This window comes from Chelonia mydas, chromosome 22, assembly GCF_015237465.2.
Source record: "Chelonia mydas isolate rCheMyd1 chromosome 22, rCheMyd1.pri.v2, whole genome shotgun sequence".
NCBI lineage: Eukaryota > Metazoa > Chordata > Testudines > Cheloniidae > Chelonia > Chelonia mydas.
Genome location: NC_051262.2, coordinates 2,051,305 through 2,079,077, shown reverse-complemented (window position 1 = coordinate 2,079,077; position 27,773 = coordinate 2,051,305). Strand labels below are relative to the sequence as shown.

Genomic DNA, 27,773 nt, shown 5'->3' with positions numbered 1-27,773 from the left:
CTATGTCAGGGGTCTCAAACTGCTGGCCCGCGGGTCATCTGTGGCCTGAGAACCTCCCCAATGTGGCCTGTGGGGCTCCAGCAATTTTGGGGCCAGGTCTCTCCTGGCAAACTAGAAGTGACATTTCAAAGGGACTTGGCAGCGTACGGCCATCAAGTCACAGGGCAATGATTCTTCTGGCGTGACTGCCTTTGGAGTACAGCATTCAGTTCTGGCCACCTTGGTACCAGAAAGACAGTGACAAGCTAGAGGGAATCCAGGGATGATCCATACTCATGATCAGAAGCCTGGCAGGTGTGAGTGAAAGATCCAAATGGGCCAAACTCACGCTTGGTGTAACTCCAATGAAATCAGGGATAGATTTGGCTTGATGTGCATAGCTTCCCTAAACAATGACTAAAAGTAGGGAGAAGGGGACATAACGGGTTGCAAGTATTTAGGACGATGTGCGAGAGCAAACCAGGAATAATGGCACGGAGCAAAAAATACGGCATGAGTAGCACAGAGCGATTCCTGGGCGGGAGCTGTGCGAGGGCCTCCTGGGGAAAAGGCAGAAGCTCCACTGCTTGGGACTCTTCAACCTAGACAGGACAGAAGACTAGAAACTCTGGGAGACAACACTGCACACTCAGGGGGATTGGTTTGTACAGCACCTAGCACAACGGGCCCCACGGTTGGCTGGCCCTTAGGCATTACCGTAATAAACATGATGGACACTGATAATAACTGAATGAATTTTTCTATCCATCACTCCTCTGACTCTCTGACATGGTGCCCGGCACGATACCTGCATTGCTTATAACACCCTCAGCCCCAGCCATTCAATTACATAGGCAAGTGCGTCACTTGCTAACTATGGCGACCTTAAATGTAGAGCCCTGCATATCCGCAGATATCTGCAGATATCCACATCCGTGGATGCAAATATCCATGGACCATTTTTGTGGATTGCAGATCGGACGCGGATACAAATTTTGTATCTGCGCAGGGCTCTACTTAAATGACCTGGGTAGGAAGGAGAATAGTGAGGTGATAAAATTTACCAATGACAAAGTTATTTAGCTTAGGCCCTGTCTACACTACACATTTAACTGGGCTTGTAACCAACCAGGGGCATTGCTGGCTCTATATATTGGTTCTGACCATTCACAAAGAGGTTAATAGAGAATGGCCAGGTTTCACCCCTCCCATCCCTCTGCCAGAGGCTTCTGCTGGCCCCTGGGTGCCTTCCTGTGGTCACTATGTAAGAGTGTTATGGAACTTCCTAACCAGGGGAAGATGGTTTCACCTCACAATCTGCAGTGACCTCAAAGAGGGAGATTCCAAAGGCATGGAGAGCAGTCAGGTGCCATCTCCCATTGTAAGATATATGGGACTACCTCCTATTTATGCTATTGAACCACTCCCCCAAAGATGATAGCTGACTAGCGTGAATGACACCCTACTTGAAAGCCTTGTATAGTCAACGCCCATTGTCTGCGCTTGGGCTCCAATAGCAGAAGGCTGCAAGAATCCATGTCTGTGGCAATTTCTGCCAGGAAATCCCAGGTGCCAGTTGCATCTGCAAAATTGAACTAGATAACAATGGAGTTTCAAAAAAATCCAGGTACTTGGGAGTGTTCCCATTGTGACAAGCCAGGTCCCTACAGCACAGTGCGGTGGTGATAACACCAAGAGTGACATCTGTGTGGTGCAAAGAGACCTGCAGACCATGACTGTAGGCACAAGAATGTGACTGTGGGGAAATAAAAAAGGGCTATATCTCATTCATCAAGTACCTCTGAACTACTGCTGATGTCTTACTCCTTGTCTGGCTACAGTACTGAATCTTCTTCATATCTTCTATGAAGATATGAACTTGTCAGCAAGTTAAAGAAGTATGGGCTGGATGAATGCACTATAAGGTGGGTAGAAAGTTGGCTAGATTGTCGGGCTCAACGGGTAGTGATCAATGGCTCCATGTCTAGTTGGCAGCTGGTGTCAAGTGGAGTGCCCCAGGGATCGGTCCTGGGGCCGGTTTTGTTCAATATCTTCATATATGATCTGGAGGATGATGTGGATTGCACTCTCAGCAAATTTGCGGATGATACTAAACTGGGAGGAGTGGTAGATACGCTGGAGGGCAGGGATAGGATACAGAGGGACCTAGACAAATTGGAGGATTGGGCCAAAAGAAACCTGATGAGGTTCAATAAGGATAAGTGCAGGGTCCTGCACTTAGGACGGAAGAACCCAATGCACAGCTACAGACTAGGGACCGAATGGCTAGGCAGCAGTTCTGCGGAAAAGGACCTAGGGGTTACAGTGGACGAGAAGCTGGATATGAGTCAGCAGTGTGGCCTTGTTGCCAAGAAGGCCAATGGCATTTTGGGATGTATAAGTAGGGGCATAGCGAGCAAATCGAGGGATGTGATCGTTCCCCTCTATTCAACATTGGTGAGGCCTCATCTGGAGTACTGTGTCCAGTTTTGGGCCCCACACTACAAGAAGGACGTGGATAAATTGGAGAGAGTCCAGCGAAGGGCAACAAAAATGATTAGGGGTCTGGAACACATGACTTATGAGGAGAGGCTGAGGGAACTGGGATTGTTTAGTCTGCAGAAGAGAAGAATGAGGGGGGATTTGATAGCTGCTTTCAACTACCTGAGAGGTGGTTCCAGAGAGGATGGTTCTAGACTATTCTCAGTGGTAGAAGAGGACAGGACAAGGAGTAATGGTTTCAAGTTGCCATGGGGGAGGTTTAGGTTGGATATTAGGAAAAACTTTTTCACTAGGAGGGTGGTGAAACACTGGAATGCGTTACCTAGGGAGGGGGTAGAATCTCCTTCCTTGGAAGTTTTTAAGGTCAGGCTTGACAAAGCCCTGGCTGGGATGATTTGATTGGGGATTGGTCCTGCTTTGAGCAGGGGGTTGGACTAGATGACCTCCTGAGGTCCCTTCCAACCCTGATATTCTATGATTCTATGATTCTATGGCCAGAAGAAATCTGGACATGGACTAAGCAACATGTATCCATGGCCATGACTTGAGAATCAATGGCACCACATCCATGTGGGTTTTGCTGGTCCTTTCAAAGCCCAAATTAATGGTGTTACATTTGCAAATGAATTGTAGCTCTGCAGTTTCTCTTTGAAGTCTGTTTTTGAAGTTTTTGTGTTGAAGGATGGCTACTTTTAAATCTGTTATAGAGTGTCCAGGGAGATTAAAGTGTTCTCCCACTGGCTTTTGTATGTTACCATTCCTGATGTCTGATTTGTGTCCATTTATCCTTTTACGTAGAGACTGGTTACATGATACAGTTCTGCAGTGACCTGGAAGCCTACTTTCGCCATCTCCGACTCAAGGAATATTTTCAACACACCACTGAACAGTGTACTGACCCACAGGAATCCTCCTGCCAACACTACAAGAAAAAGAATTCTGTGTGGACTCCTCCTGATGGTTGAAATGACAGACTGGACTTCTACAGAGAGTGCTTCCACAGACGTACACAGGCTGAAATTGTGAACAGCATCACTTGCCCCATAACCTCAGCCGTACAGAACACAATGCCATCCACAGCCTCAGAAACAACTCTGACATCGTAATCAAAGGGGCTGACAAAGGAGGTGCTGTCGTCATAATGAACAGGTCGGATTATGAACAGGAGGCTGCCAGGCAACTCTCCAACGCCACATTCTACAGGCCACTATCCTCCAATCCCACTGAGGAGAACCAAAAGAAACTACACCATTGGCTCAAGAAACTCCCTGCCATAGCACAGGAATAAATCTACAGAGACACACCCCTAGAGCTCCAACCAGGGGTATTCTATCTGCTACCCAAGATCCATAAACCTGGAAATCCTGGACGCCCCATCATCTCAGGCATTGGCACTCTTACAGCAGGATTATCTGGCTGTTTGGACCCTCTCTTCAGGCCCTACGCTGCCAGCACTCCTAGCTATCTTCGAGACACCACCGACTTCATGAGGAAACTACAATCCATCGGTGATCTTCGTGAAAACACCATCCTGGCCACCATGGATGTAGAAGCTCTTTACACCAATATTCCATACGAGGATGGATTACAAGCCGTCAGGAACAGTATCCCTGATCGGCACCCCTGGTCGCTGAACTTTGTGACTTTGTCCTCATCCACAACCATTTCAGATTTGGGGACAACTTATACCTTCAAATCAGCGACACAGCTATGGGTACCTGCATGGCCCCACGGTATGCCAACATTTTTATGGCTGACTTAGAACAACGCTTCCTCAGCTCTCATCCCCTAGCGCCCCTCCTCTACTTGTGCTACATTGATGACATCTTCATCATCTGGACCCACGGGAAGGAGGCCCTTGAAGAATTCCACCATGATTTCAACAATTTCCACCCCACCATCAACCTCAGCCTGGACCAGTCCACACAAGAGATACACTTCCTGGACACTACAGTGCAAATAAGTGATGGTCACATAAACACCACTCTATACCAGAAACCTATTGACCGCTATACTTACCTACATGCCTCCAGCTTCCATCCAGGACACATAACACGATCCATTGTCTACAGCCAAGCCCTAAGATACAACCAAATTTGCTCCAGTCCCTCAGACAAACACCTACAAGATCTTTATCAGGCATTCTTAAAACTACAATACCCACCTGGGGAAGTGAGGAAAAAGATTGACAGAGCAAGACGGGTACCTAGAAGTCACCTACTACAGGACAGACCCAATGAAAATAATAACAGAACACCATTGGCCATCACATACATTCCCCAGCACATCATCAACAATCTACAACCTATCCTGGAAAATGATCCCTCACTCTCACCGACCTTGGGAGGTAGGCCAGTCCTCGCTTACAGACAGCCCCCCAACCTGAAGCAAATACTCACCAGGACCTACATACCACACCACAGAAACACTAACCCAGGAACCAATCCCTGTAACAAACCCCGTGAGGTAATAAAGAAGCTGTTTTATGCTGACTTGGTAAATCTAAGTATTGGAATAGCCACCAGCTTTATGCGGATTGTCTGCCCCATTCTTTGCAGTTCACCCTAATTGAGTGACCACAGCTGGCTCCCCACTAGGACCCCGGTCACAGAAGGTTTGTCCAAGCTGAAGTTCTCTGGGGCATTGAAGAGTGGCATGTTGATGAGATCCTGCAAACCGTGTTGTTTTGTTCCTTCTGTAAGCAACCTTTGATGCTGTTTTCCTTCTGTTTCTGTTCTTCTCTGGTACTACTTTACTCCTGGCACTGTGCCATGTATTTCAGGTACATGGGAGGTTGCAGACCACTACTACTAGGTCAAGCTTCTGTACCAGATATAGACTGGCCACAAAGCTTCCTTCTCTGGTAGATACACCAGAGACTTATCTTCCATAAGATCCTTTAAAGCTCTGCCAGGAATCACTGTTGTGAGCTTAAATAAGCTCCACACATCACTACCTACTGGCTGAAAAGTATAATGCAGTTTAGTATTTCATTACAGTCTCCTCCACCACGAGGCCTGCCAGTGAATCGCTCCCAGCTAGGATTGCCAGCCCTCCAGGTTTGTCGTGAGTCTCCAGGAATTAAAGATTATGTCATGTGATGAAACCTCCAGGAATACACCCAACCAAAATCAGCAACCCGACTCCCAGCACAAGTCTCGTCCGCCTATTAAAAGGGTATCTTGGCCATGCAACACCATCTCTGTGTGTAGCGCGTGTTGGACTGGCTCTGTCTTGGTGCTGCCAGTGCTACGATAAAACTGCTTGCTCTGTCTCCTATCAATTAACCTGAGCTTGTCGCTGTTGCAGCTCTCTAGCTGGCTCCAAATATTGGGCATGTTAGAGACCACTGCAGTGGTGCGCGCGGTGCTTCTGTAAGATAAAATTAGACAAGCCAGCCATTAACACACAGGTGATCTTCCTGGCCAGGCTTGATTTATAGATTGGAGTAATCTCTCTGCTACGCCACTGCTAACTGACTGGCACAGCGAGGAGCTGATACGGCTCACACCATTCATCTTCATCAAAGCTTCAATCTCACGATCACTTACTCCTAGTTCTGGCCAACCACGAAGACTTAACATTTCACGTTACTTCTGTGCGATAAGAAAAGGAGGACTTGTGGCACCTTAGAGACTAACCAATTTATTTGAGCATAAGCTTTCGTGAGCTACAGCTCACTTCATGGGATGCATCCGATGAAGTGAGCTGTAGCTCACGAAAGCTCATGCTCAAATAAATGGGTTAGTCTCTAAGGTGCCACAAGTCCTCCTTTTCTTTTTGCGAATACAGACTAACACGGCTGTTACTCTGAATTCTGTATGATAGTACTGTACAGCCAGTAAGTGTAGAGGTCATTGCACAGGTCTTTGATGTAGCATCTGTGACCCCCAAGAACCTACACACAGCTATTCAAATAGCAAAGCAGTCTGAGCTGGTGAGATAGCAAAACCAAGAGCAACTTGCCAAACTTGAAAAACAAGAAACTAGCTTAGAATTTGTCAACAGAGCCCGCAAGAGCGCTACAAGTCATTATCATAAGACCCCTGGGGCAAGGAGAAATAATTCCCAGGCTCAGAGGGATGAATTCCAGTCAGACATCAAAGCCCTGCAGCCTAAATGCACAATATCTGGAAAAAATCATATCCCAAGAGATGATGCACATCCACCCAAAAGCACAAGGTGTAATAAATGCACAAAGTATGGACATTTTGCAGTTGTTTGCTGAACCAAAGCAATAGGGGAATTGGCTTATATTACAGACAATCAAGAGCCATTGTTTCTGGGATCTATCACATGTGATGACACACAGTCTGCCTGGAGAGTGAAACTGAATATTCATGGAAAGACAATTGACTTTAAAATAGACCCGGAAGCAGACCTCACAGAAGGGACTTAACATAACCTTCAACACCTCCAGAGCTGAAGTCACCTGACACAGCTCTGACTAGCCCTGGAGTTATTCTGACTCACATGGGCCAGTTCACCACAGAAGCAATTTAAAAAGACAAAAGCTTTGCATTCAGGGTGCATGTGATCAAAGGATCAAAGACCAACAACCTTCTCAGCTGCAGCATGGCAGCTGTGATGGGTCTAGTGAGAAAGGTGGGAAATGTACAAACACCTCTACCAGACAGAGACTAGCAGCAGATTTATACAAATCCAGAGACCATCATTATCTGTTTTTCCAGGTATATAGAAATAATGTACTCAAAAGACATAACATGTCACAGTGTTATCAAGAAGCTGAAGTGCACTTTTGGTCATTTCAGTATTCCAGAACATCTAGTGACGGACAATGGACCAGAATTCATTGCAGCAGAATTTAAGTCATTCAGAAGGAAATATGATTTTGATTGTATTACTAGCAGCCCACATTACCGAAAAGCAAATGGAGAGGCTGACAGAGGTGTACAGAGAGCCAAGAAAATCCTACAGCGGGAAGACCCATTCCTTGCTCTTCTGAGTTACAGATCAACACCAAGAACGGCTACTGGATATAATCCAGCACGTGGGGAGACAACTCAGAAATACTATTTCAACTCTGAAAAAGAATCTGTCTCCAAAATGTCCAGACATGAAGAAAGTAGCCAAATTGGATGAAAAGCAAAAAGAGCTTACACACACTTTTGCAACAGAGAACCGTTGGGTCTAGGACCTGGTGACTGTGTTCATGTCACACTGGATGGAGAAAAAGGATGGACAACTTCTGCTCTCATGAAGAAAAATAACTCAGTGCCCAGATCACATGTGAGCAAGACCGACAGTGGAGAGTTCAGCAGGAACCATCCACATCTACCGTTTGTTCCTTAGAGAGAACAATCCACAGAGCAAACTCTACAGCTGGTGGCTGCAGAACCAGGAAAAGACTCAAGGATTCCAAACCAACCACAGCCAGTCATTAACCAGTAGACTGCCAGATAACCAAGTTGTTATGCATTCAGGACATATAATTAGAAAACCAGTATGGTTCAGCGACACTTAGCAGACTGATCTGTGCTGAACTTCAAAGATAGCACGATAGTGTAAATATTGTAAATGGTAGGAATGTAGGACTTAAAGGGGGAGATGCAATGAAATACTAAACTGTATCAGAGAAACAGGGAGAGTGAGGGAATATCTTTTATTCGACCAACTTCTATTGGTGAAAGAGACAAACTTCTGAGCTTACACAGAGCTCTTCTTCAGCTCTGGGAAAGGTATTCAGAGGGTCACAGCTAAATGCAAGGTGAAACAGATTGTTTCGCATAAGGAGTTAACATGTAGTAAGAAACTGTTCAAGGTGAAGTGGAAGGACAAAGGAGGGTTAGTGAGTCAGTAAGGGAAGGGCCTGTCTTTTTGTTATGTGTATATAGACCCAAGTGTAATGGGGCCCCGACCCCTTGATGGGGCCCCAAAGTGTTAATGCAAAGCACATAATAGATAATAACAGTTCAGGACGGTGAGGGCTGGACCTTTCCAGGGTTCCCCTACCAGCTCTTTTAATGTGTCTCAAATTTGACATACAACAACCCTTTTAAATCCAATTCTGTGCTCCACACACAGCTCTGCCAATGACCCTGTTATCCAGTTCCTGGGGCCCCCACTGCATAGCTCTAACCAACGTATCCGCACACCTCACTCACTCCTGGCCTGCAGAACCCCATGCTGTTCCAGTGAAGGGTCCTCCCCAGCCTATAGGATTAGAGAGCTGGCTTTCTAAAAAGTTCCATTTGCGAAAGTTTGGGAAATTACCCCCAGTGCTGGGATGGGTGAAAAACACTTGGAATGATGTGCAGTGCAGGAGAGCTAGGCGGTTTGCTGAAATTGTGTCTCGCATTTTCCTGCCCTCCTCCTTCTTTGTGACTGAAGATTTGCTGGTGCCGAAAGCCCGCTCCTTGGTTTGGATTGAGTCTGCATGATCAATTGGGAAAGTGAATCATCCATATTCTATTTGGAAACCACACGCCAGAGGACAAACTCCGAACTCCCAAGACTGATGCAAAAACCAAGCAGGAAATGTTTGGGCCCCTCCACTAACCCTAACTACATCTTTTCATTGAAAAGGTTGGAGCCCTTACAAATGTCCTTAATAGTTAACCAATCTGATAAGAGAAATGCAGGCTAGATGGGCTTGTGCTGTAAAAATGGATACTTGGAAAGTTACCCTGTTTATGAAAGTCTAAGGACTAAGATCTGCTGTGGTTCTAAGAACTTTTACTGAGGTTCCTTCTGCATTTAGCATGGAGCAAAATCCTCCTGACAGCACTTTGCTGGGCTACAGAGAGCTGGCCTGGATCAGTCCTTTAAATTCTCTGTAATAAAGAGGAGAACAAAGGGACTCCAGGGAGGATTTTACTGAAGAAAGGAGCTGTGCTCATTTTCTTGGGAAGTTCAGAACACTTACTGTCCACGGTAAGGTTAATGTTCTTCTCCCCGGTAAAGGTGTCATCTGTGATGGAGATCTCCACCTCATAGGTGCCCTCGTCTGACAGCTGCAGGTGACTGATCAACAGGGAGCCATTCTCAAGTATTTTAATCCGGTCCTTGTAATCGGGGCGCAGGTTGCCAATGATCTCGGTGCCGATGGACTGTACCACTGTGGTAGGCTTGTCTCGCTTCAGCTGCCATTTGATCACAGGTTTATCGCTGCTGGTGCTGGTGTACCTCACCGAGAGCAGGGCAGGTTTGCCAACTATGCCATGGATGAGGAGAACTGGGCTGGTGATATTGACGCCTTCCAGTAGACCTAGAGGGAAAAGACAGCAGGGCTGGTTAAGGCAAGGCTAAGACTTGTGTTATCGCTGTGGGAGTGACAGTCTGATACCTGTGTTCAGCTTCTGAAGATGCCCAGAGGTTTCCAGAAACCTTGTCAGGCTCAGTCTTAGCTGGCTGCTTATGCAGTTAATGAAAGTACTGGGCCTTCTCTCCTGAGAGTTTATTCCACATTACGCAGGAGCCAACGGCAACCCCACTGATGTCAGTGGGGCTGCGCTGGCTAAGTGAGAACAGAACTGAGCCCTTCTCAAGACAATGAGCGATACCTATTTCCAGGCATGCTGCGGCTGACCCTTGCAGCTCAGGCTGCGTGGCCCTTATCTCCTTACTGCGGTTTTAAATGGTGAGACAGCAAGACTGAGCATTTACACAGCACCTTCCCCCCACCAACTTTTAGACATTTTACAAGGAAGAGGAAATCTCGTTGTCTCCATTTGAGAGGATATTGAAAAGCAGAGAGGTGAAGTTCTTGCCTCAGGACACAACAAAAAAGTGCAGCACTCCTGACTCCAGTTCCCTTCTCTAGCCACTAGTACACACTGCCTCCAGCGGACTGTGGACAGAAAACTGAGCCACACCAAGGGGGGACAGACTTCCCCAAGGAGCAAGTCTGAATTAATTTTTAAAATCAATGTGTTCTCAGTCAGGGCTACATAAAGTATTTACTGCTGAGAACCCAGGCCTAGGCATCCAGGAACCGTCAGAGAACCTGCTGCCAGGGATCATGGATACAAAGGCTGGGATACACTACATGGAGGTCGGGCAGTAGGGGGCCTACCCCAAGGAGTATAGCGAGCAACTGGAATATTCTCCACACACTAGCTGAGCCATTATCCCCACCATTCACGGTGCTCTACCGTTTCAGACACTGCACACACACACAGCATCCCCAGCGAGTCAGAGAGACCTGGCAGTGGGCTAATAAAAGGCCGGATGGCGATCAAGCCTTCATCTTGCCCACCGCCTTTAACAGCATGGTGCAGGTGCGTGCTGTAGAGCTGCTCTGTCACATGTAACTGGACCTCTCTTCTGATCCCACAGTGCTGCGCAATGTCGTGGTGCACTGGGGAGCAGTCACAGCCATAGTCCACGCCAGAGGTGTCTGCCTTTCAATGGTGGGTAGTGAAACGATTTGTTATGGCTGTCATGGTGGGAGCATCCTCGATAGTTAAGACTGCAAAAGAGTGTGCATTAACAAAAAAGACAAACACTGTGGACGTGGCTAGGCCACTGAGCAGACACTTGCACAGACCTCACAGTGAGGAGTGTAGCAATGTCAAGGCCTTTCATACCCATAAAGTAGGAGCTAAGATAGAACTGGGCCCAAGCTTTTTTACCTTACACAAACCAAGGAAATTAAATTAAAAAATGAAGCCAATGTTAAGATTAATCACAGCTAAACTCAAGGTAAATGAAAGTTAGGGCTGAACACGTAACCGTAAGTCCTGGGGTCAGGGAGGTGCCTATTGCTGTCCTCATGAAAACCCACCTAGATCTGGCTAAGTTATAAGCATCTAGAAAATGCTGCATGAACGTGCTGAGTAGAGCCCGGTCAGAGGCTTGCTGATAAACTCTCTGAACAGTCCATCTGCACTGGGCATGCTCCAGCCCCACAGAGCTTCCTGTGCATCACTGCTATCAGCTTGCTCAAGTTCCGTAGAGCTTCCTCCAGGCCAGTGGTACTGAGCATGCTCCTAGCCTTCGCTCAGGGTATGTCTGCACTTCAGCCATTGGGCCAAAAACTGCACTCCAAGCACGCACACACCTCCTTCCAACTGCACTTACCGCTGCGTGTGTGTAGAGCGAGAGGGAATCTGGCCTGCAGATGGAAACAATCATAGAATCTCAGGGTTGGAAGAGACCTCAGGAGGTCATCTAGTCCAACCCGCTGCTCAGAGCAGGACCAATCCCCAATTTTTGGCCCAGATCCCTAAGTGGCCCCCTCAAAGATTGAACTCACAACTGTGGGTTTAGCAGGCCAATGCTCAAACCACTGAGCTATCCCCCCCCCAGCGCCCTGCTAGGTACTCCAGTCCATCTATCTCATTGTCAGTGCAGGCCCGTTCCCTACAGAGTGCGAGCTAGCACTGTGCTCGCTCCACTGCCAGAGTCCATCGTGAACATCTAGCGTGTGGCACTAAAACATCGACTGCCACGTGGCAATATTTGACTTTATTGCCGAATTCCCTACACTGCAACTAGGAGGAAATACCCCCTTAAACTGATCTACTAAAGATTAGGAGTACTTGTGGCACTTTAGAGATTAACCAATTTATTTGAGCATAAGGTTTCGTGAGCTACAGCTCACTTCATTGGATGCATACTGTGGAAAATACAGAAGCTGTTTATGTTTTTATACACACAAATCATGAAAAAATGGGTGTTTACCACTACAAAAGGTTTTCTCTCCCCCCACCCCACTCTCCTGCTGGTAATAGCTTATGTAAAGTGATCACTCTCCTTACAATGTGTATGATAATCAAGGTGCTGGAAATGGCCCACCGTGATTATCATACACATTGTAAGGAGAGTGATCACTTTACATAAGCTATTACCAGCAGAAGAGTGGGGTGGGGGGAGAGAAAACCTTTTGTAGTGATAAACACCCATTTTTTCATGATTTGTGTGTATAAAAACAAACAGCTTCTGTATTTTCCACTGCATGCATCCGATGAAGTGAGCTGTAGCTCACGAAAGCTTATGCTCAAATAAATTGGTTAGTCTCTAAGGTGCCACAAGTCCTCCTTTTCTTTTTGCGAATACAGAGTAACACGGCTGTTACTCTGAAACCTACTAAAGATTAAAGATTGTGAAGTACTTTGAGATCTACTGCTGAAAAGCACTAGATAAGAGCGAGGCACTATTGTTTTGTTACTACAGCAGCCAAGCATTAAATGCAGATTATTCTTTTAAATGGTGTCCACTTTGTTCAAAAAATATTTTCTTTATTGTTTTAAAATGCTCATTTCTACTAATGGGTTACCAGATTAAATAGCCAGCCCCAAACCCCCACAGCAGCTAGGACAAAATCCACTGCCGAAAGAGAACAAATGAGCCAAACAGGAATTTGTCAAATTAGAAAAGCGAGATCAGACCTAAAGAACACAGTTCAAACACAAACGCCCCAGCCTTGGCTGATCCACTGTTACACACAGTTTCCGATATTTTGGTGGGTATAATTCTTGCACTGCTGCTCTTAAATGCACATTTAGAAACACTGTCTCTGAGAATCGTACCCTCGTTTTGCATGTTTGAGGCAGGGCTGATGGGTGGGGTCAGCCTCACCCAGGGCCAGCTCCAGGCACCAGCGCTCCAAGCAGGTGCTTGGGGCGGCGGTTCGCAAGGGGCAGCAGCGTTTCCGCCACGGTGGCAATTCGGCAGCAGCTTCTCCGTTCCGCCGGCCGTGGTGGCAGTTTTTTTCACTGCTTGGGGTGGCAAAAACTGTAGAGCCGGCCCTGGCCTCACAGACACTGTTATGGGAAAGTCTCCAAATCATCTCCCCCACCTTGGGCAAAGCAGACCAGCCCCAGGCTTTGGCAGGAGGCACAGCCTGCCTGACCTTTCAGTCCCTCAGCACCCACGGCACAATGTCAGCAACGTGAAGGGCTGTTACAACACCCAGTTAATTACCTAGAACTATGTGTCTGGAGTGGGGTGATGTATGAGCTCATCTCCATTCAGCCAAACACAAAGACAGGAGAGAGGCCAGGAGAAGCCTCCCCAAGCAAGGGCTCAGGAGCCAAGACCGAGCAAGAAAGGGGAGGTTAATGACTGCAATGGGCAACTGGCACGAGGAGAGCCCTGCAATTCCAGGGGCCCATTTTAAAGCGCTCTACAGTGCATATTGTACAGCACGGATGCTGGGCCAGGGCTAAACTGGCGGAGGGCCTGTCTGGTTGCCCTGCGACAGCCAAGGGCTGGCGAATAAGGAGTGAACTCCAGTTCAGATTCCTCCTCCCACAGGTGCTCAGGGCAGGCGTGACTGCAGCACTTGCAGACACACTGGAGCTGGCTTTCGCTAGTAAGCTGGAACATCAATAGCCGTGAAGCTGCAGCAGCATGGGCTAGTCACCAAGCACATACCCTGGGCCCTGGGCATGCTGCCACAGCCTCACAGCCATTGTTCTTCATGCTAGCTAGACCAAAGCACTGGGACGCTACACATACCGCAGTCGCACCTCTGTCTGCAGTGTAGACGCACTCTACGGCTGTGTTCTTACTTAAATGTTACCTCGAGAGATCTGCTCTTGAGTTAGCTAATTTCAGTCAGAGCAGCCACGGGGCAAAATAACTCTGGGGCTGCACAGAGTGGTTGTGTTAGCAGCTACCTGGAGTTGCAGTCAGTACTTCCATCACCGGGGGAAGGAAGATCTAATGCAGGATCAAGGTCTGTGTCACGGAGTCCCCGGGCGATGCTCTGGAACTGCTCCCTACGACGCCAGCCAGGACTCTGGGGGAGCCTCCTCTGTGTGAGCAGACTGTCTCCAGGGCAAGAAGCTCACACAGCTTCGACCTTCCTGAGGCTGACCTTGGAGCATTCAGCATCGCCGTCCACACCGTGCGCTTCCCACAGCGAGTCTGCAGAAGGCGGGGCTCCTGGGGGAGGCAGAGGGCCCTGCACCCCAATTCCACAGTCAGACGTGACTCTCAGCCAGCCAGTAAAACAGAGGTTTATTAGACCACAGGAACATGGTCTAAAACAGAGCCTGTAGGTACAGAGAACAGGACCTCCCAGTCAGGTCTGTCTTGGGGGGCAGGGAGGCCAGAGCCCCATCTGGGCCTCCCTCTATTTCCCAAGCCAGCTCCAAACTGAAACTCTCCAGCCCCTCCTCTGGCCTTTGTCCCTTTCCTGGGCCAGGAGGCCCCCTGATCTCTTTGTTCTCCAACCCCTTCAGCTGGCACCTTTGCAGGGGAGGGGCCCAGGCCATCAGTTGCCAGGAGACAGGGTGTCGGCCATTCTCTGCGCAGACACCATCACACTGGCCCCCAAGGGCTCTGCGACAATCACACACCCTTATCCCACCACCTAGATACTTAAGAAATACCTAGGGGAAACTGAGGGATAACTCAGTGGTTTGAGCATTGGCCTGCTAAACCCAGGGTTGTGAGTTCAATCCTTGAGGGGGCCATTTAGGGATCTGGGGATTGATCCTGCTTTGGGCAGGGGGTTGGACTAGATGACCTCCTGAGGTCCCTTCCAACCCTGATATTCTATGATTCTATGAGGCACCCACACAGTATTCAGAGAAAACATTAAGAACATTCCCACTTTGTCACAGTCTGTGCAGCTGAAGAGAAATTCCACAAGGGGCCCAGCTGAAGCAGAACATATGTGTATTAGCAAAAAGAACAGGAGGACTTGTGGCACCTTAGAGACTAACCAATTTATTTGAGCATAAGCTGTAGCTCACGAAAGCTTATGCTCAAATAAATTGGTTAGTCTCTAAGGTGCCACAAGTCCTCCTTTTCTTTTTGCGAATACAGACTAACACGGCTGCTACTCTGAGATATGTGTATTAGTTATTGGCCCTAACTCCAGTCCTGTTCACACACAAAAGCTTGATGGAGTGTAATCAGTAAGCCGTGGACTCCAGCTGAGGGTGTTCTGCATTTCAAGCTGATTTCAGCACCAAGCCTCCTCTGTTCCATTGTGTGGTTCATTGTGGCTCCTTAAGCCTCCTTTAAGAGTTGTTCTCGGCTCAGTGCAGTGATTGCAAGAAAATCCAACTCCAGCCATCTCCACCGAAACCAGGCAACAGAACAAAGAAGCAGAGAGAAATTTCCCTTGGTGACCTTGCACGTACAGGATTACCAGGAACGTACGCATGTAGGTGCATATTGTTAGAGGGTGCCAGTCAGACGAAAACACACTGCTGTCCCCAGGAAAATCTGCAGGGCCTGTCACACCCATTAGTCAGGAGGCCACTGATCTGAAAACCCAAAGCACCCCTGAATGTGTACAGCTCATGGGGCCTCGAGGGGGGTATGGAGCAGCCAATGGACAAATGTTGACAGAGGCCTGGGTGCAGAGCCCCAGCTAGAGCCATTCCCCTGACCGAGCCCCTCTCAACCCCCTGCCACTCTGCACCTGGCTCTGAGAAGCCTCGGAGTGCTGCTTTGGATCTGGCTGGTCTCTGAACACAGTGCTCAGTGCAATCCCTCTGCCCCAGGTGTTCTCCAGTGACCACGCCTTAGCACACCCCTTCTACCTCTGCTCTGGCACCTGCTTCACCAAACGCACGTGTGTGTGTTGAAACCTCACTCCCCAGGGCCAAGTGCCAACTTTCCCTCGTGCTCCATGCAGCCTGGAGCTGGGCGCTCCCTGCTGCTAGTCGGAGCAGCTCGGCAGTCAGGGCCTTGCTCTGTGGCGCTCTTGTCTCACTCTCACTCGAGTGATTCTTTTGGCAGGACTTGGATCAGGCAAAACAGAACGTCTCTCCGGCTTTCTTTAAAAGGGCTTTCCTCACACGTGAACTCAACCCTGTAATCCCGGCACTGGCCGGAGACAAACAGCTCCTCCACCAGTGGAGACGCGGGTCCGAGGCGCCCCAGCCTATGTCGGCTGCAGCCTGCCCGAGGCCTTGCCAGAGCCCACTTGTGCCTGCTGAGAGTGGGGAGTAGGGGGGCGAGGAGGACAGAATGAGGGCGGCCGGCTTCAGCAGCGTTACTGAGCATGCTCCGTCCATGTCCGCATGCTCAGTACAAGCCAAGCAGCAAAGCTGGGGGAGCACGTGACCCCACAGACCCCCTCCCCCATGCGTCTCCTCTGAGCCTCAGTAACATCAGGCAGCCGTGCCTCTGAGCCACACCACCAGTCTGTGTGACTCAGATCAGCTTCCTCCACAGGCGGTGGGCTCCCAGGCTCGACTCCCACCCAGAGACAACCTGTGCCTGCTGACAGTGGGGGGGCCCCCCCCCGAACAGCTCGAGTCATGCCCCCCCGAGCCCCACCCTCCCAGAAACCAGCGGCCCCTCCATGCAGCTCCCAGCTGTTCCTCTGCTCCAGCTCGTGGGCTCAGCTGCTCCGCAGGGAGTGGGCCCGGCCATACCATGTGACCAAGCAATCTAGGGGGGCACCCCACATTTCGCCCCCCATATGTCACCTCTGCTCCCATCTGCACCAATGGTGTAAGTTACACCTCCCTGCACTGACTTGTCCCAGAAGTGGCCTTGCCCTGGACAGGACAGGCAATGTCACTGCTGCTGCTGTCTTTCCAGAGGGTCACCACAGCGGGGAGTGGGTCCCTCCGGGTCCTGCCCTGCCAGCTGGGCAGAGGGGAGGGTTACCTTTACACGCTCCCTCTTGTTTACGCAAGAAACTAACATGCACTGTCCACAAAGGAGTTTCTCAGTAATAGAATGTCAGTCGTGAAATCAGCCCAGGCCCCAGCTGCTCTGTCTGTCCCTGGCCGAGCTAGTGCTGTTTTCTACTGTCAAAGTCTCCTTCTGGATGGACTTTCTGCCAGGGTACAGGCTGCTGGAGGGCGCCATGCAGCTGGCACAGAACCTGGCCCGGAGCTGTTACTCTCCAGCCAGCAAGTAATCACTGTGTTGGGAATGGCAGGGGGAAATATTGCCCTGTTTCACTGATTTTCAAACCCACTGGGGTCCATCCAGCAGCATGGACTCAGGTTAAAGTACTGGCTCCCAGAACAAGTGGGAAAACTAGTTATTAATTCAATCCATGGTTGTAACAGTCAGTGGTGGAGTAAACCCCATGGACGTGGACAACGTGGAGCAAGAATGTGGGCCATGGAGTGAAATGTGGGCAGACTGCCCCCGACTGCCTCACGGCTCTAGAAGAGCGCTGAGTGCTGCAGTTCCTGGCACCAGGGCTGAGACATGGGGCCAGACTTCCAAGCTCTCTGTATTTGCAGTTGGGGCCACATTTTCAAAAATGCTTAGCACCCAACAGGGAGACACTTGCTTTGGTGCCTAAACGGGAGCTGAGCTCTGGAATATCTGGCCTCTACTGTATGCACCTGCAGGAGAACCTAGAACTTTGTCTTTTTGCAATGAATCGGTCCTAGAGGAAATCTAGAAATAGTGAAGCAAGGGGCAAAAGTCTGCTCCCGGTCACACTGAAGTAACACTCTAAAATCCATGTGGGGTTAATGGAGAGCAGCAGTTGGCCCAATGTCATCCAGAAAGAAAAATAATTGAAACCAATTACAATTATTTTAATGAGATGGAACCAGCTAAGACCACTGTGGCATCCATTTCCTCCAGCGAGCACAAACTTTCTCTCATTTTAACTGCTCCTCTAGATGAGGCTGAAGTAAGGAGCCTTCCTCTGACTCCAGGGTATTAAATGCCTAATTCTATCAGGTCACGTGCAGGTAACTCCCGCTTTGCTGCTGCAGGGGCAGGGCTGACCCCTGCCCCACCTCTTCCCCCGGAGGCCTGACCCCACGGTCAAGCCGGAAGCCATAGCCGGGCAGGGGAACCTGGGTCCCTCCACCTGCCTGGGGTGGGGGAGCCTGAGAGCAGCCCCCAAGCTGTGTCCTCACCTCCTCAGACTGCCTGCCCAGGGCAGGTGAAGGATCCACATCTCCCCACAGCTGCCTGGGCATCCCAGGCCACTCTTACCCTGGCTGGGCTCCAGCTTCTGTCCTGTCCAGAGGGCGTGGCCTGGGGGTGGAGGAGCAAGGAGCTGGGCCCATGGTGAAAAGTGGGAGGGCCATCGCCCCTTGGCCCCACCGTTCTGGTGTCCCTGTGCAGGGGTGGGGTACAGAAACCACAGCACAGAACGGTCTTAAGTTAATATAATGCTCAAGCAGACAGTCTGCTGCTGGGAACAGCTGTTTCTGGCCCCTTAAGTATTCAGAGGGGAGCAGGGTGGGAAAGCTGCATTCAGACACCCGTTGTCAGAGAGTGTGGCGGAAGGATCACTGTATCTTAAGGTGATATTTTTATATGATAAGGCCAGAAGGGACAGCAGTGATCATCTAATCTGACCTCCATTCTAGCACAGGCCAGAGAACTTCCCTGAATTAATTCCTCTTTGAACGACACACCTGAGTGCCTTCCATGTAAAAATCCGTGTCAATAACTGACGGGCTCACCAGCCAGGGAAGGAAGCTCAGGATCGAAAGAAAAGAAAGAAAGAAATTAAATTCTGTGTAGGAAAGGCAGAGAGAAGCAGCAGAAATGCCTTTCCCGTGGCTGGCGGGAAGCACGCCAGAGCGATGCTGGACAATCTGTTCCCAGCTATGGCTCTTTCTCCTGCTGCTATAGAAAGGGGCTCTTCCTTGTGTCAGTGTCATGGCAACAAAGCACTGGAACTGGGAAGGGGAGAGAGGGGCAGAGAGTGCTATAGAGACAGGAGAACCCAGTGAGTGAGCGAGGGAAGCTGGATTGAGAGAGAGAGAGATCCGATGAAGTGAGCTGTAGCTCATGAAAGCTTATGCTCAAATAAATTTGTTCGTCTCTAAGGTGCCACAAGTCCTCCTTTCTTTTTGTGGATACAGACTAACACGGCTGCTACTCTGAAACCAGAGAATAAAGAGTGAGTGAAAATGTTTCATGGAACAGAGAAATGATTGAGAGAGCTGGGGAGAGGGCAGTAGGAGAAAAGAGAAATCAGCAGACGTCTGTGGAGGAGAGGGATAAAGCGCAGAAACAGAAAGTGATGAAAGTGGAGAATGGAGCCCACATTTCTATGGAGAAATACAGGCTCGGTGGAACTACCATTAAGTGGATACATAATTGGTTAAACAACTTCAAACAAAGAGTAACTATCAATGGAATGATGTCAGATTGGAGGGAGGTCTCAAGGGGGGTTCCACAGGGATCTGTTCTGGGCCCGTTGTTGTTTAACATTGTTATTAATGACCTGGTGTAGGAACAGACAGCATACTGATCAAATTTGCAGATGACACAAAGCTGGAGGGGGGCGGGGTTTGCCAACACTTTGGAGGATAAAGCTCAAATTCAGAGGGATTTGATAAATTGGAGAACTGGACTATAGACAACAAAATGAAATTCAACACAGACAAATGTACTACACTTAGGGAAGAGAAACCAAAGGCACAAATACAGAATGAGGGGAAACTGGCTTGACAGCAGCACTGCTGAGAAGTCAACATGAGTCAGCAATGCGATGCCGTTGCAAAAAAAGCAAATGCAATTTTAGGCTGCACTGACAGAGGCATGCAAGTCATGGGAGGTGATAGTACCGCTCTAGTCGGCACTGGTGAGGCCTCAGCTGGAGTATAGTGTCCAGTTTCGGTCACCGCTGTATAGAAAGGATGTGGAGAAACTGGAAAGGATCCAGAGCTGAGCAACAAGGATGATCAAAGGGATGGAATGCAAGCCACATGAGCAAAGGCTGAAGGAACTGGGTATGTTTAGTTGGAAAAGAGATTAAGGGGGGACATGATAGCCATCTTCAAATACTTGAAAGGCTGCCATAAAAAAGATGGAGACAAGTTATTTTCTCTTGCCACAGAGGGCAGGACAAGAGGCAATGGGTTCAAACTACAGCAGAACAGATTTAGATTAAATCTCAGGGAAAACTTCCTAACTGTAAGCACAGTAGGACAATGGAACGGACTGCCTAGGGAGGTCATGGAAGCTCCTTCACTGGCGGTTGTCAAAAGAAGGCTAGAGAATCACTTGCCTTGGATGGGTTAGACACAACAAACCCTGCAGCTTGGCAGGGAGTCAGACTAGGTGACTCTTGCGGTCCCTTCTAACCCCATTGCTCTAGGGTTATAAAATGTGAGTGAATGACCCTGCAGGCTGGACAAAGTGATGGGGGATTGAAGTCCCATTATGGGGCAGGGGGTGATGCTGGAAGAGGTCATTGAATAGCTCTGATTTCTATGGGTAAGGTCTGCACAAGGATCTTGGCAGGGGTGGGGTTCTGGTAATGGCAAGGCTGACAGTGCTGGCAGGTTAGTGACTTACAGACAAGAAAGGATGTTTGTGGCCCGTGGTGACTCCAATATTTCTGGGCTATGGAGCAAGCTAAGGCCTGAATTGTCCTCCCCAATTTTTTATCACTGCTTCTCCTCTGGCTGTGCCTCCGCAGTCTCTCTCATGGTGGTTCCTCCTCTCTTCTGCTTTCTGCGCGGGCACCAAAGGACTCTGTCCTGGGCTCATTTCACACGTTTTCTTTGGGTGATCTCCTCCGCTTGTACGGCTTCAGCTGCCTTCTCTCCACTCAGGAGTCAATGTGACCTCTCTGCTCCTGCCTCATCTCCTTCCCTCCATCCTGTCTGACATTCCCTGCTGCAGACTCACTGCCGGCTTTACCTGCACAGGTACGTCCACACAGCATTTTGGAATGAGCCTTTGGCAGACTCGCTAGCGGGGCTCACCCCCATGCTCTAAAAATAGCTCTGTAGACAGCGCATTGAAGTTGTGGCTCAGGCTGGAGCTTGGGGGTCTGAAGCCTGGGGGGCGAGGGGAGGGAGGGGCTTCAGAGCCTGAGTCCGTACAGCTATTTCGAGAGCACTGGGGAGAGCCCCACTAGCCTGAGTCTGTCGACCGGGGCTGGGAGGCTCGCTCCCAAATGCTGTGCAGACTTACTCTACAGGGCCAGGAACTGGTCTGAATGGATTCCAAGGCCAGCAGGGACCATTGTGATCATCCAGTCTGCCCCCCGGCATAACACAGACCTGCCCCCACATAATTCCTGTTTGAACTACAGCTGATCTTTTAGAAAAAAAATTGTGATTTAAAAATGTCCAGTGATGGAGAATCCACCCCAGCACTGAGGTGAGGGGCTATGTATCTTTGGGATTATTGTGTGCGCCAGTTGTGTTCTTGTGTTGATTTGTGTCTAGGGGGGTTGTGCTAGGATATTAGTGAAAGTGATGAATGACAGGTGTGTGCTGCCATGAGGGCCTATTTGTGTTTGGGCATGGGTGGCTGTCATAACCATACAGCTAAGGGTAGCCTAGAATTCCTCCTTTCCTATAAGGGGTTAAGAAGTTCAAATAACCTGGTTGGCACCTGACCAAAAGGACCAAAGGGGAAAGAAGATACTTTCAAATCGGAGCAGGGGGAGGCTTTGTTTGTGTGTTCTCTTGGGAAGCAGAGAAGCATCAGGTCAGAAAACTCCTCCTCCTATAAACCAATCCTGAACGATTGTAATCCTAATATTACAAAAATAGTAAGTAAAGCCAGGCAAGGAGTGTTAGATTATCTTTTGTTTTAGCTTGTGAATTTTCCCTTTGCTAGAGGGAGGTTTATTCCTGGTTTTTTTGTAACTTTGAACTAAGCCTAGAGGGAGTTCCTCTGTGTTTGTGAAAATTCTTCTTTTAGGAATCTGATAGGGGTTTTTAGTGTCCTAAAAACCCAAGGGTCTGGTTTACCTATTTGATTGGTATATTATTCTCAAGCCTCCCCAGGAAAGGGGGTGAAGGGGCTTGGGGGGATATTTTAGGGAACAGGAACTCCAAGTGGTCCTTTCCCTGATTCTTTGTCTAAATCACTTGGTGGTGGCAGCATACTGTTCAAGGACAAGGTGGAATTTGTGCCTTGGGGAAGTTTTTAACCTAAGCTGTTAAAAATAAGCTTAGGGGGTCTTTCATGCGGGTCCCCACATCTGTACCCCAGAGTTCAGAGTGGGGAAGGAACCCTGACTGTGGTGCATGAATCGCCAGCTGGGGGAGACTAGCCCCCAACCCTGCCCCTTCTGCACACACTGGAGCTGGAGTCCAGAGCCCCCCCACCCAACAGCAGCTGCCGGCCCCTGCCCCAAGCTAGCCCCCCCAGCCCTGAAGCACTGGGAGGGCAGGCGGCGTGGCCTCAGCCTGAGCTGGGGCCACCGCATAGGGGGATTGGAGTCACACCGATTGGGAAGGAGGATGGGGGAGCCTGGAGGCGGAGAATGGGCGGGGCCATGCCTGGCTGTTGGGGAGGCACAGCCTCCCCCAGTCTATCAAACCCACCGTCCATGGTTTGGGGTTATTGTGTGTGCTGGTTGTGTAGCCGTGTGGGTGGTTTTTAACAACTGTGGCAGTTGGGCCCCGTAACCCACCATTTGTGTGGTCTCCCTTGTACAACCAATGAAATTGTTGCATGCAAATTAACTATAGAATAAGGGTAGTGACTGGTGAGTTATCTTTGATATCACAACCATCTAGGACTCTTGGCATGGCATAGATATATGCCTTACTGTTGCACGGGTGTAATTCATAAAGTCAAAATGACTGAGAACTTAAAAATTGGATGGTAACAGACCGTGAATCCCAGTGATAATTCATCTTCTTGATATTCTGAACAAAAAGAGGTCTCAACCATGCTTCTAGTTTTTTCATCACTTCACACTGACTCAACAGACATTTTAGGCTTCAGAGTGACACACAGAATGACAATCTTGGATTCTTATTATTTAGATTTGTTCTCTATATAGGTACTTACAGCCTATGATCAGGTCACCTCTTCACCTTCTATATGGTAAACTAAATCAACTCAGCTCCTTGAATCTGTCACTTTCAGGCAGGTTTTCCAATCCTTTATTCATTCTTGTGGCTCTTTTCTGACACCTTCCAATTTATCAACAGCCTTCTTGAATTGTGAAGACCAGAACCTGACACAGGATTCCAGTAACAATTGCACAGGTAACAATTACAGGGGTAATATAACCTCTCTATTCATACTTCAGAGTCCCCTGTTTATAAATCCAATGGTTGTATTCATCCTTTTTGCCACAGCTTCATACTGGGAGCACATGGTCAGCTGATTATTCACCATGACCTCCAAGACTTTTTCCGAATCCCTGCTTCCTAGCATAGAGTGCCCGATCTTGTAAATATGGCCTATATTCTTTGTTCCTAGAGGTAAATATTTACATTTGGCTACATTAAAACACAGATTATTTGCTTGTGCCCAATTTATCAAGCGATCCAAATCGCTCTGCACTGGTGACCTGTCCGCTTCGTTATTTACCGCTGCCCCAATTTTTTGTGTCACCTGCCAACTTTATTAGTGATGATTTTATGTTTTCTTCCTCATCATTGATAAAAATGTTAAATAGCATAGGGCCAAAACCACATCCCTACAGGACTCCACTCAAGACACATCTGCTCAGTGCTGATTCCCCAGTTACAATTATATTTTGAGACCCATCAAGTTAGCAATATTTTAATCCATTTAACGTGTGCCATATATATTTTTGTATTGTTCTAGTTTCTTAAATAAAATGTTGTGTGGTACCAAATCAAATGCCTTACAGAGGTCTAAGTATATTACATCAACACTATTACCTTTAAGAACATAAGCACGGCCATACTGGGTCAGACCAATGGTCCATCTAGTCCAGTATCCTGTCTCTGACAGTGGCCAGAGCAGATGCTTCTGACTGTTGGAGGTTTAGGGACACCCAGAGCATGCATCCCTGACCATCTTGACTAATATCCATTGATGGACCTATCCTGCATGAGTTCCAGAGGCTGATTAGGCATTGTGTGAAGAAGTACTTCCTTTTGTTTGTTTTAAACCTGATGCCTCGTAATTTCATCCGGTGACCCCTATACATTGTGTTATGTGAGGGGGTAAATTACACTTTCCTATTAACTGTCTCCACACCAGTCATGTTGTTATAGACCACTGTCATATCTCCTCTCAGTCGTCTCTTTTCTAAGCTGAACAGTCCCAATCTTATTACTCTCTCCTAGTATGGAAGCTGCTCCATCCCCTTAATATTTTCATTGCCCTTCTCTGCACTTTTTCCAATTCTAATATTGCTTTTTGATATGTGACAATCGGGACTGCATGCAATATTCAAGGTATGGACTTACCATGGACTTATATAGCAGCATTATGATATTTTCTGTTTTATTCTCTATCCCTTTCCTAACGGTTCCTAACATCCTGTTCACTTTTTTGACTGCCACTGCACACTGAGCAGATGTTTTCAGAGAACTCTCCACAATGACCCCAAGATCTCTTTCTTGAGTAACAGCTAATTTAGGCCCCATCATTTTGTATGTATAGTTGAGATTATGTTTTCCAATGTGGATCACTTTGCATTTATCAACATTGAATTTCATCTGCCATTTCGTTGCCCAGTCACCCAGTTTTGTGAGATCTCTTTGTAACTCTTCCCAGTCTGTTTTGTACTTAACTATCTTGAGTAGTTTTGTATCATCTGCAGATTTTGCCACCTCACTGTTCACCCCTTTTTCCACATCATTCATGAACATGTTGAACAGCACTCGTCCCAGTACATATCCTTGGGGGACTCCACTATTCACTTCTCTCCTTTGTGAAAGCTGACCATTTATTCCTACCCTTTGTTTGCTATCCTTTGACCAGTTACTGATGCATGAAAAGATCTTCCCTTTTATCCCATTACTCCTTACTTTGCTTAAGAACCTTTGCTGAAGAACCTTGTCAAAGGCTTTCTGAAACTCCAAGGACACTATATCCGCTGGATCCCCCTTGTCCACATGCTTTTTGACCCCTTCAAAGAATTCTAATAGATTGGTGAGGTGTGATTTCCCTTTACAAAAGCTGTATTGACTCTTCCCCAAAATATCGTGTTTATCTACATGTCTGATCACTTTGTTCTTTACTGTAGTTTCAACCAATTGCCTGGTCCTGTAGTCAGGCTTACAGGCCTGTAATTGCCAGGATCACCTCTGGAGCCTTTTTTTAAAATAGGTGTCACATTAGCTACCCTCCAGTCATCTGGTACAGAAGCTGATTAAACGATAGGTTGCATAGAAGGTTGCCAAGCCTCCAGTATTGTTCTGGAGTCTCCAGGAATTAAAGATTATGTCATGTGATGAAATATCCAGGAATATGTCCAATCAAAATTGGCAACCCTATTACATACCACTGTTTGGAGTTCTGCAATTTCATATTTGAGTTCCTGCAGAACTCTTGGGTAAATGCCATCTGGTCCTGATGAGTTATTCATATTTAATTTATCAAGTTGTTCCAAAACCTCCTCTATTGACACCTCAGTCTGGGACAGCTCCTCAGATTTGACACCCAAAAGGAATGTCTCAGGTGTGGGAATCTCCCTCGCATCCTCTGCAGTGCAGACTAATGTGCAGAATTCATGTAGTTTTGCCACAATGGCCTTGTCTTCTTTGAGTGCTCTGTTAGCACCTCTATCATCCAGGCTTCCTTTTCAGGCTTCCTTCTCCTGATGTGCTTAACTTTTTTTTTTTATTGTTCGTTTTTGTGTCTTTTGCTGGTTGCTCTTCAGTTTCTTTCCTGACCTACTTTATAATACATTTACACTTGACTTGCCAGAGTTTATGTGCCTTTCTATTTTCATCACTAGGATTTGACTTCCAATTTTTAAAGGATGCCTTCTTGTCTCTAGCCTTTTGTCTCTTTTACTCTGTTGTTTATCCAGGGTGGCATTTTTTGCATCTCTTACTGTTTTTTTATTTGGGATTTACATTTAATTTGAGCCTATATTATGGTGTTTTAAAATTGTCTCCATGCAGTTAGCAGGCAGTTCACGCTCATGACTGTTCCTTTTAATTTCTATTTAAATAGACTCCTCATTTTTGTGTAGTTCTCATTTTTGAAGTTAAATGCTACTGTGGTGGGTTTCTTTGGTATTTGCCCTCCTACAAGGATGTTAAATTTAATTACATTATGGTCGCTATTACCAAGTGATACTGCTCTATTCACATCTTGATCCTGTGCCCTATTTAGGACTAAATGAAGAATTGCCTCTCCCCTGTGGGTCCCAGGACTAACTGCCCCAAGAAGCAGTCATTTATGGTATCTAAAAATTTTTATCTCTGTATCCTATCCTGATTTGCCTAGTCAATATAAGGATATTTGAAATCCATCATTATTGTTGTGTTTTCTGCCTTTGTAGCCTCTCTCATCTCCCTGAGCATTTCACAATCACTATCCCGGCCAGGTGGTCAGCACTATATTCCTACTGCTTTATTCTTATTATTCAACCATGGAATTTCTATCCATAGAGATTCTATGGTAGTGTTTGATTCATTTAAGATGTTTTACACTATTTGACTCTATGCTTTCTTGCATATATAGTGCCACTTTATCAACCAAGCTTGTAATCTCATCAAAAAAAGATATCAGGTTAGTTTGACAGGATCTCTTTTCCACAAACTCATGTTGGCATTAATTATACTCCTCTCTTTTAATTCTTTATTAATCAAGTTCCATATCATATGTCCCATTCGTTTGCCCAGGATTAATGTCAGGACCTAGGCAGGATCATTGCTCTTGCACTGGACCAGTGTTATATTTCTGGAGTCAGCAGAGAAGGAGCTAGAGAAACAGAGGCAGAGGGAGTTGATGGACACATAGCTCTCTGCTGCCGTGGCTTTATCGTTCTAGCTGCAAAGCTGAAGCTAATACGAAAGTGAGGTTTTGCACTAGGGAGGGGGTAGTGCTCAAACATTTAAAGGGACAGGACATTAGATTTCACCAAGCTAGTAATCAATTATAAACCACACCACCAGTTTGGGGCTGTCTGCTCCATTTTTGGCAATCTGCCCTGAGGCTGACACTTGCGGCTGTGAGCCACTCCAGACCATGTGACAATTGGCATAGTCATGACAGGATTCACATGCCACAGGTCAATTGGGCTTAAAGTTCATAACCTAATGCTGTGAGAAGTTTAAATTTGATACTGAGAGTTTTTATGGGTTAAAGATTAGTCACAATGAGCGAATGACAGTCACAGGAGGGTCTTGACACAACAGACCTTGGAAAATTATGCAGAAGTAGAAGAATATCCCATAAAAAGCAAGCTCAGATCAGGAACGGGGAGCTCTGCTCATAGACTTTGACCAAGGAGCAGGGTCTGAGCACCCCCATACCTCAGATGTCACAAAGACCACTGCAATGGAACTGTTCTGGCTGAAGCTCATGGAAGCCCAGAAAGAATGTGAGCACCAGATATTGACGGTGGAACTTTGGACCCAGGAGAAGAAAAAAACCACTGAAACTGAGAAAGAACAACCAGCAGCTGAGGAGAGAACAGCAGCAAAACGGCCAAAGGCTGCCGGGGCCATAACAAATGCCTCGGGCTGTGCCCAGCTGCCATCCCCAGCAGTGACCCTGTAGGTGACAACGCA

At 47.7% G+C, this 27,773-nt stretch overlaps 1 protein-coding gene across 8 annotated transcripts in view; it reads right to left on the bottom strand.

The window, feature by feature from the left end:
* Positions 1-27,773, bottom strand: part of HEPACAM (hepatic and glial cell adhesion molecule) — a 106,816-nt gene that overhangs the window by 37,119 nt on the left and 41,924 nt on the right. For 7 of the 8 annotated variants that reach the window (XM_043533865.1, XM_037882169.2, XM_037882163.2 and 4 more), the window contains one exon: positions 9,368-9,709. In XM_043533865.1, coding sequence (XP_043389800.1) covers positions 9,368-9,709 — 342 coding nt within the window. Of the gene's footprint in view, positions 1-9,367; positions 9,710-14,066; positions 14,253-27,773 lie in introns of those variants that run through there. The other variant, XM_037882170.2, reaches the window with a different exon arrangement.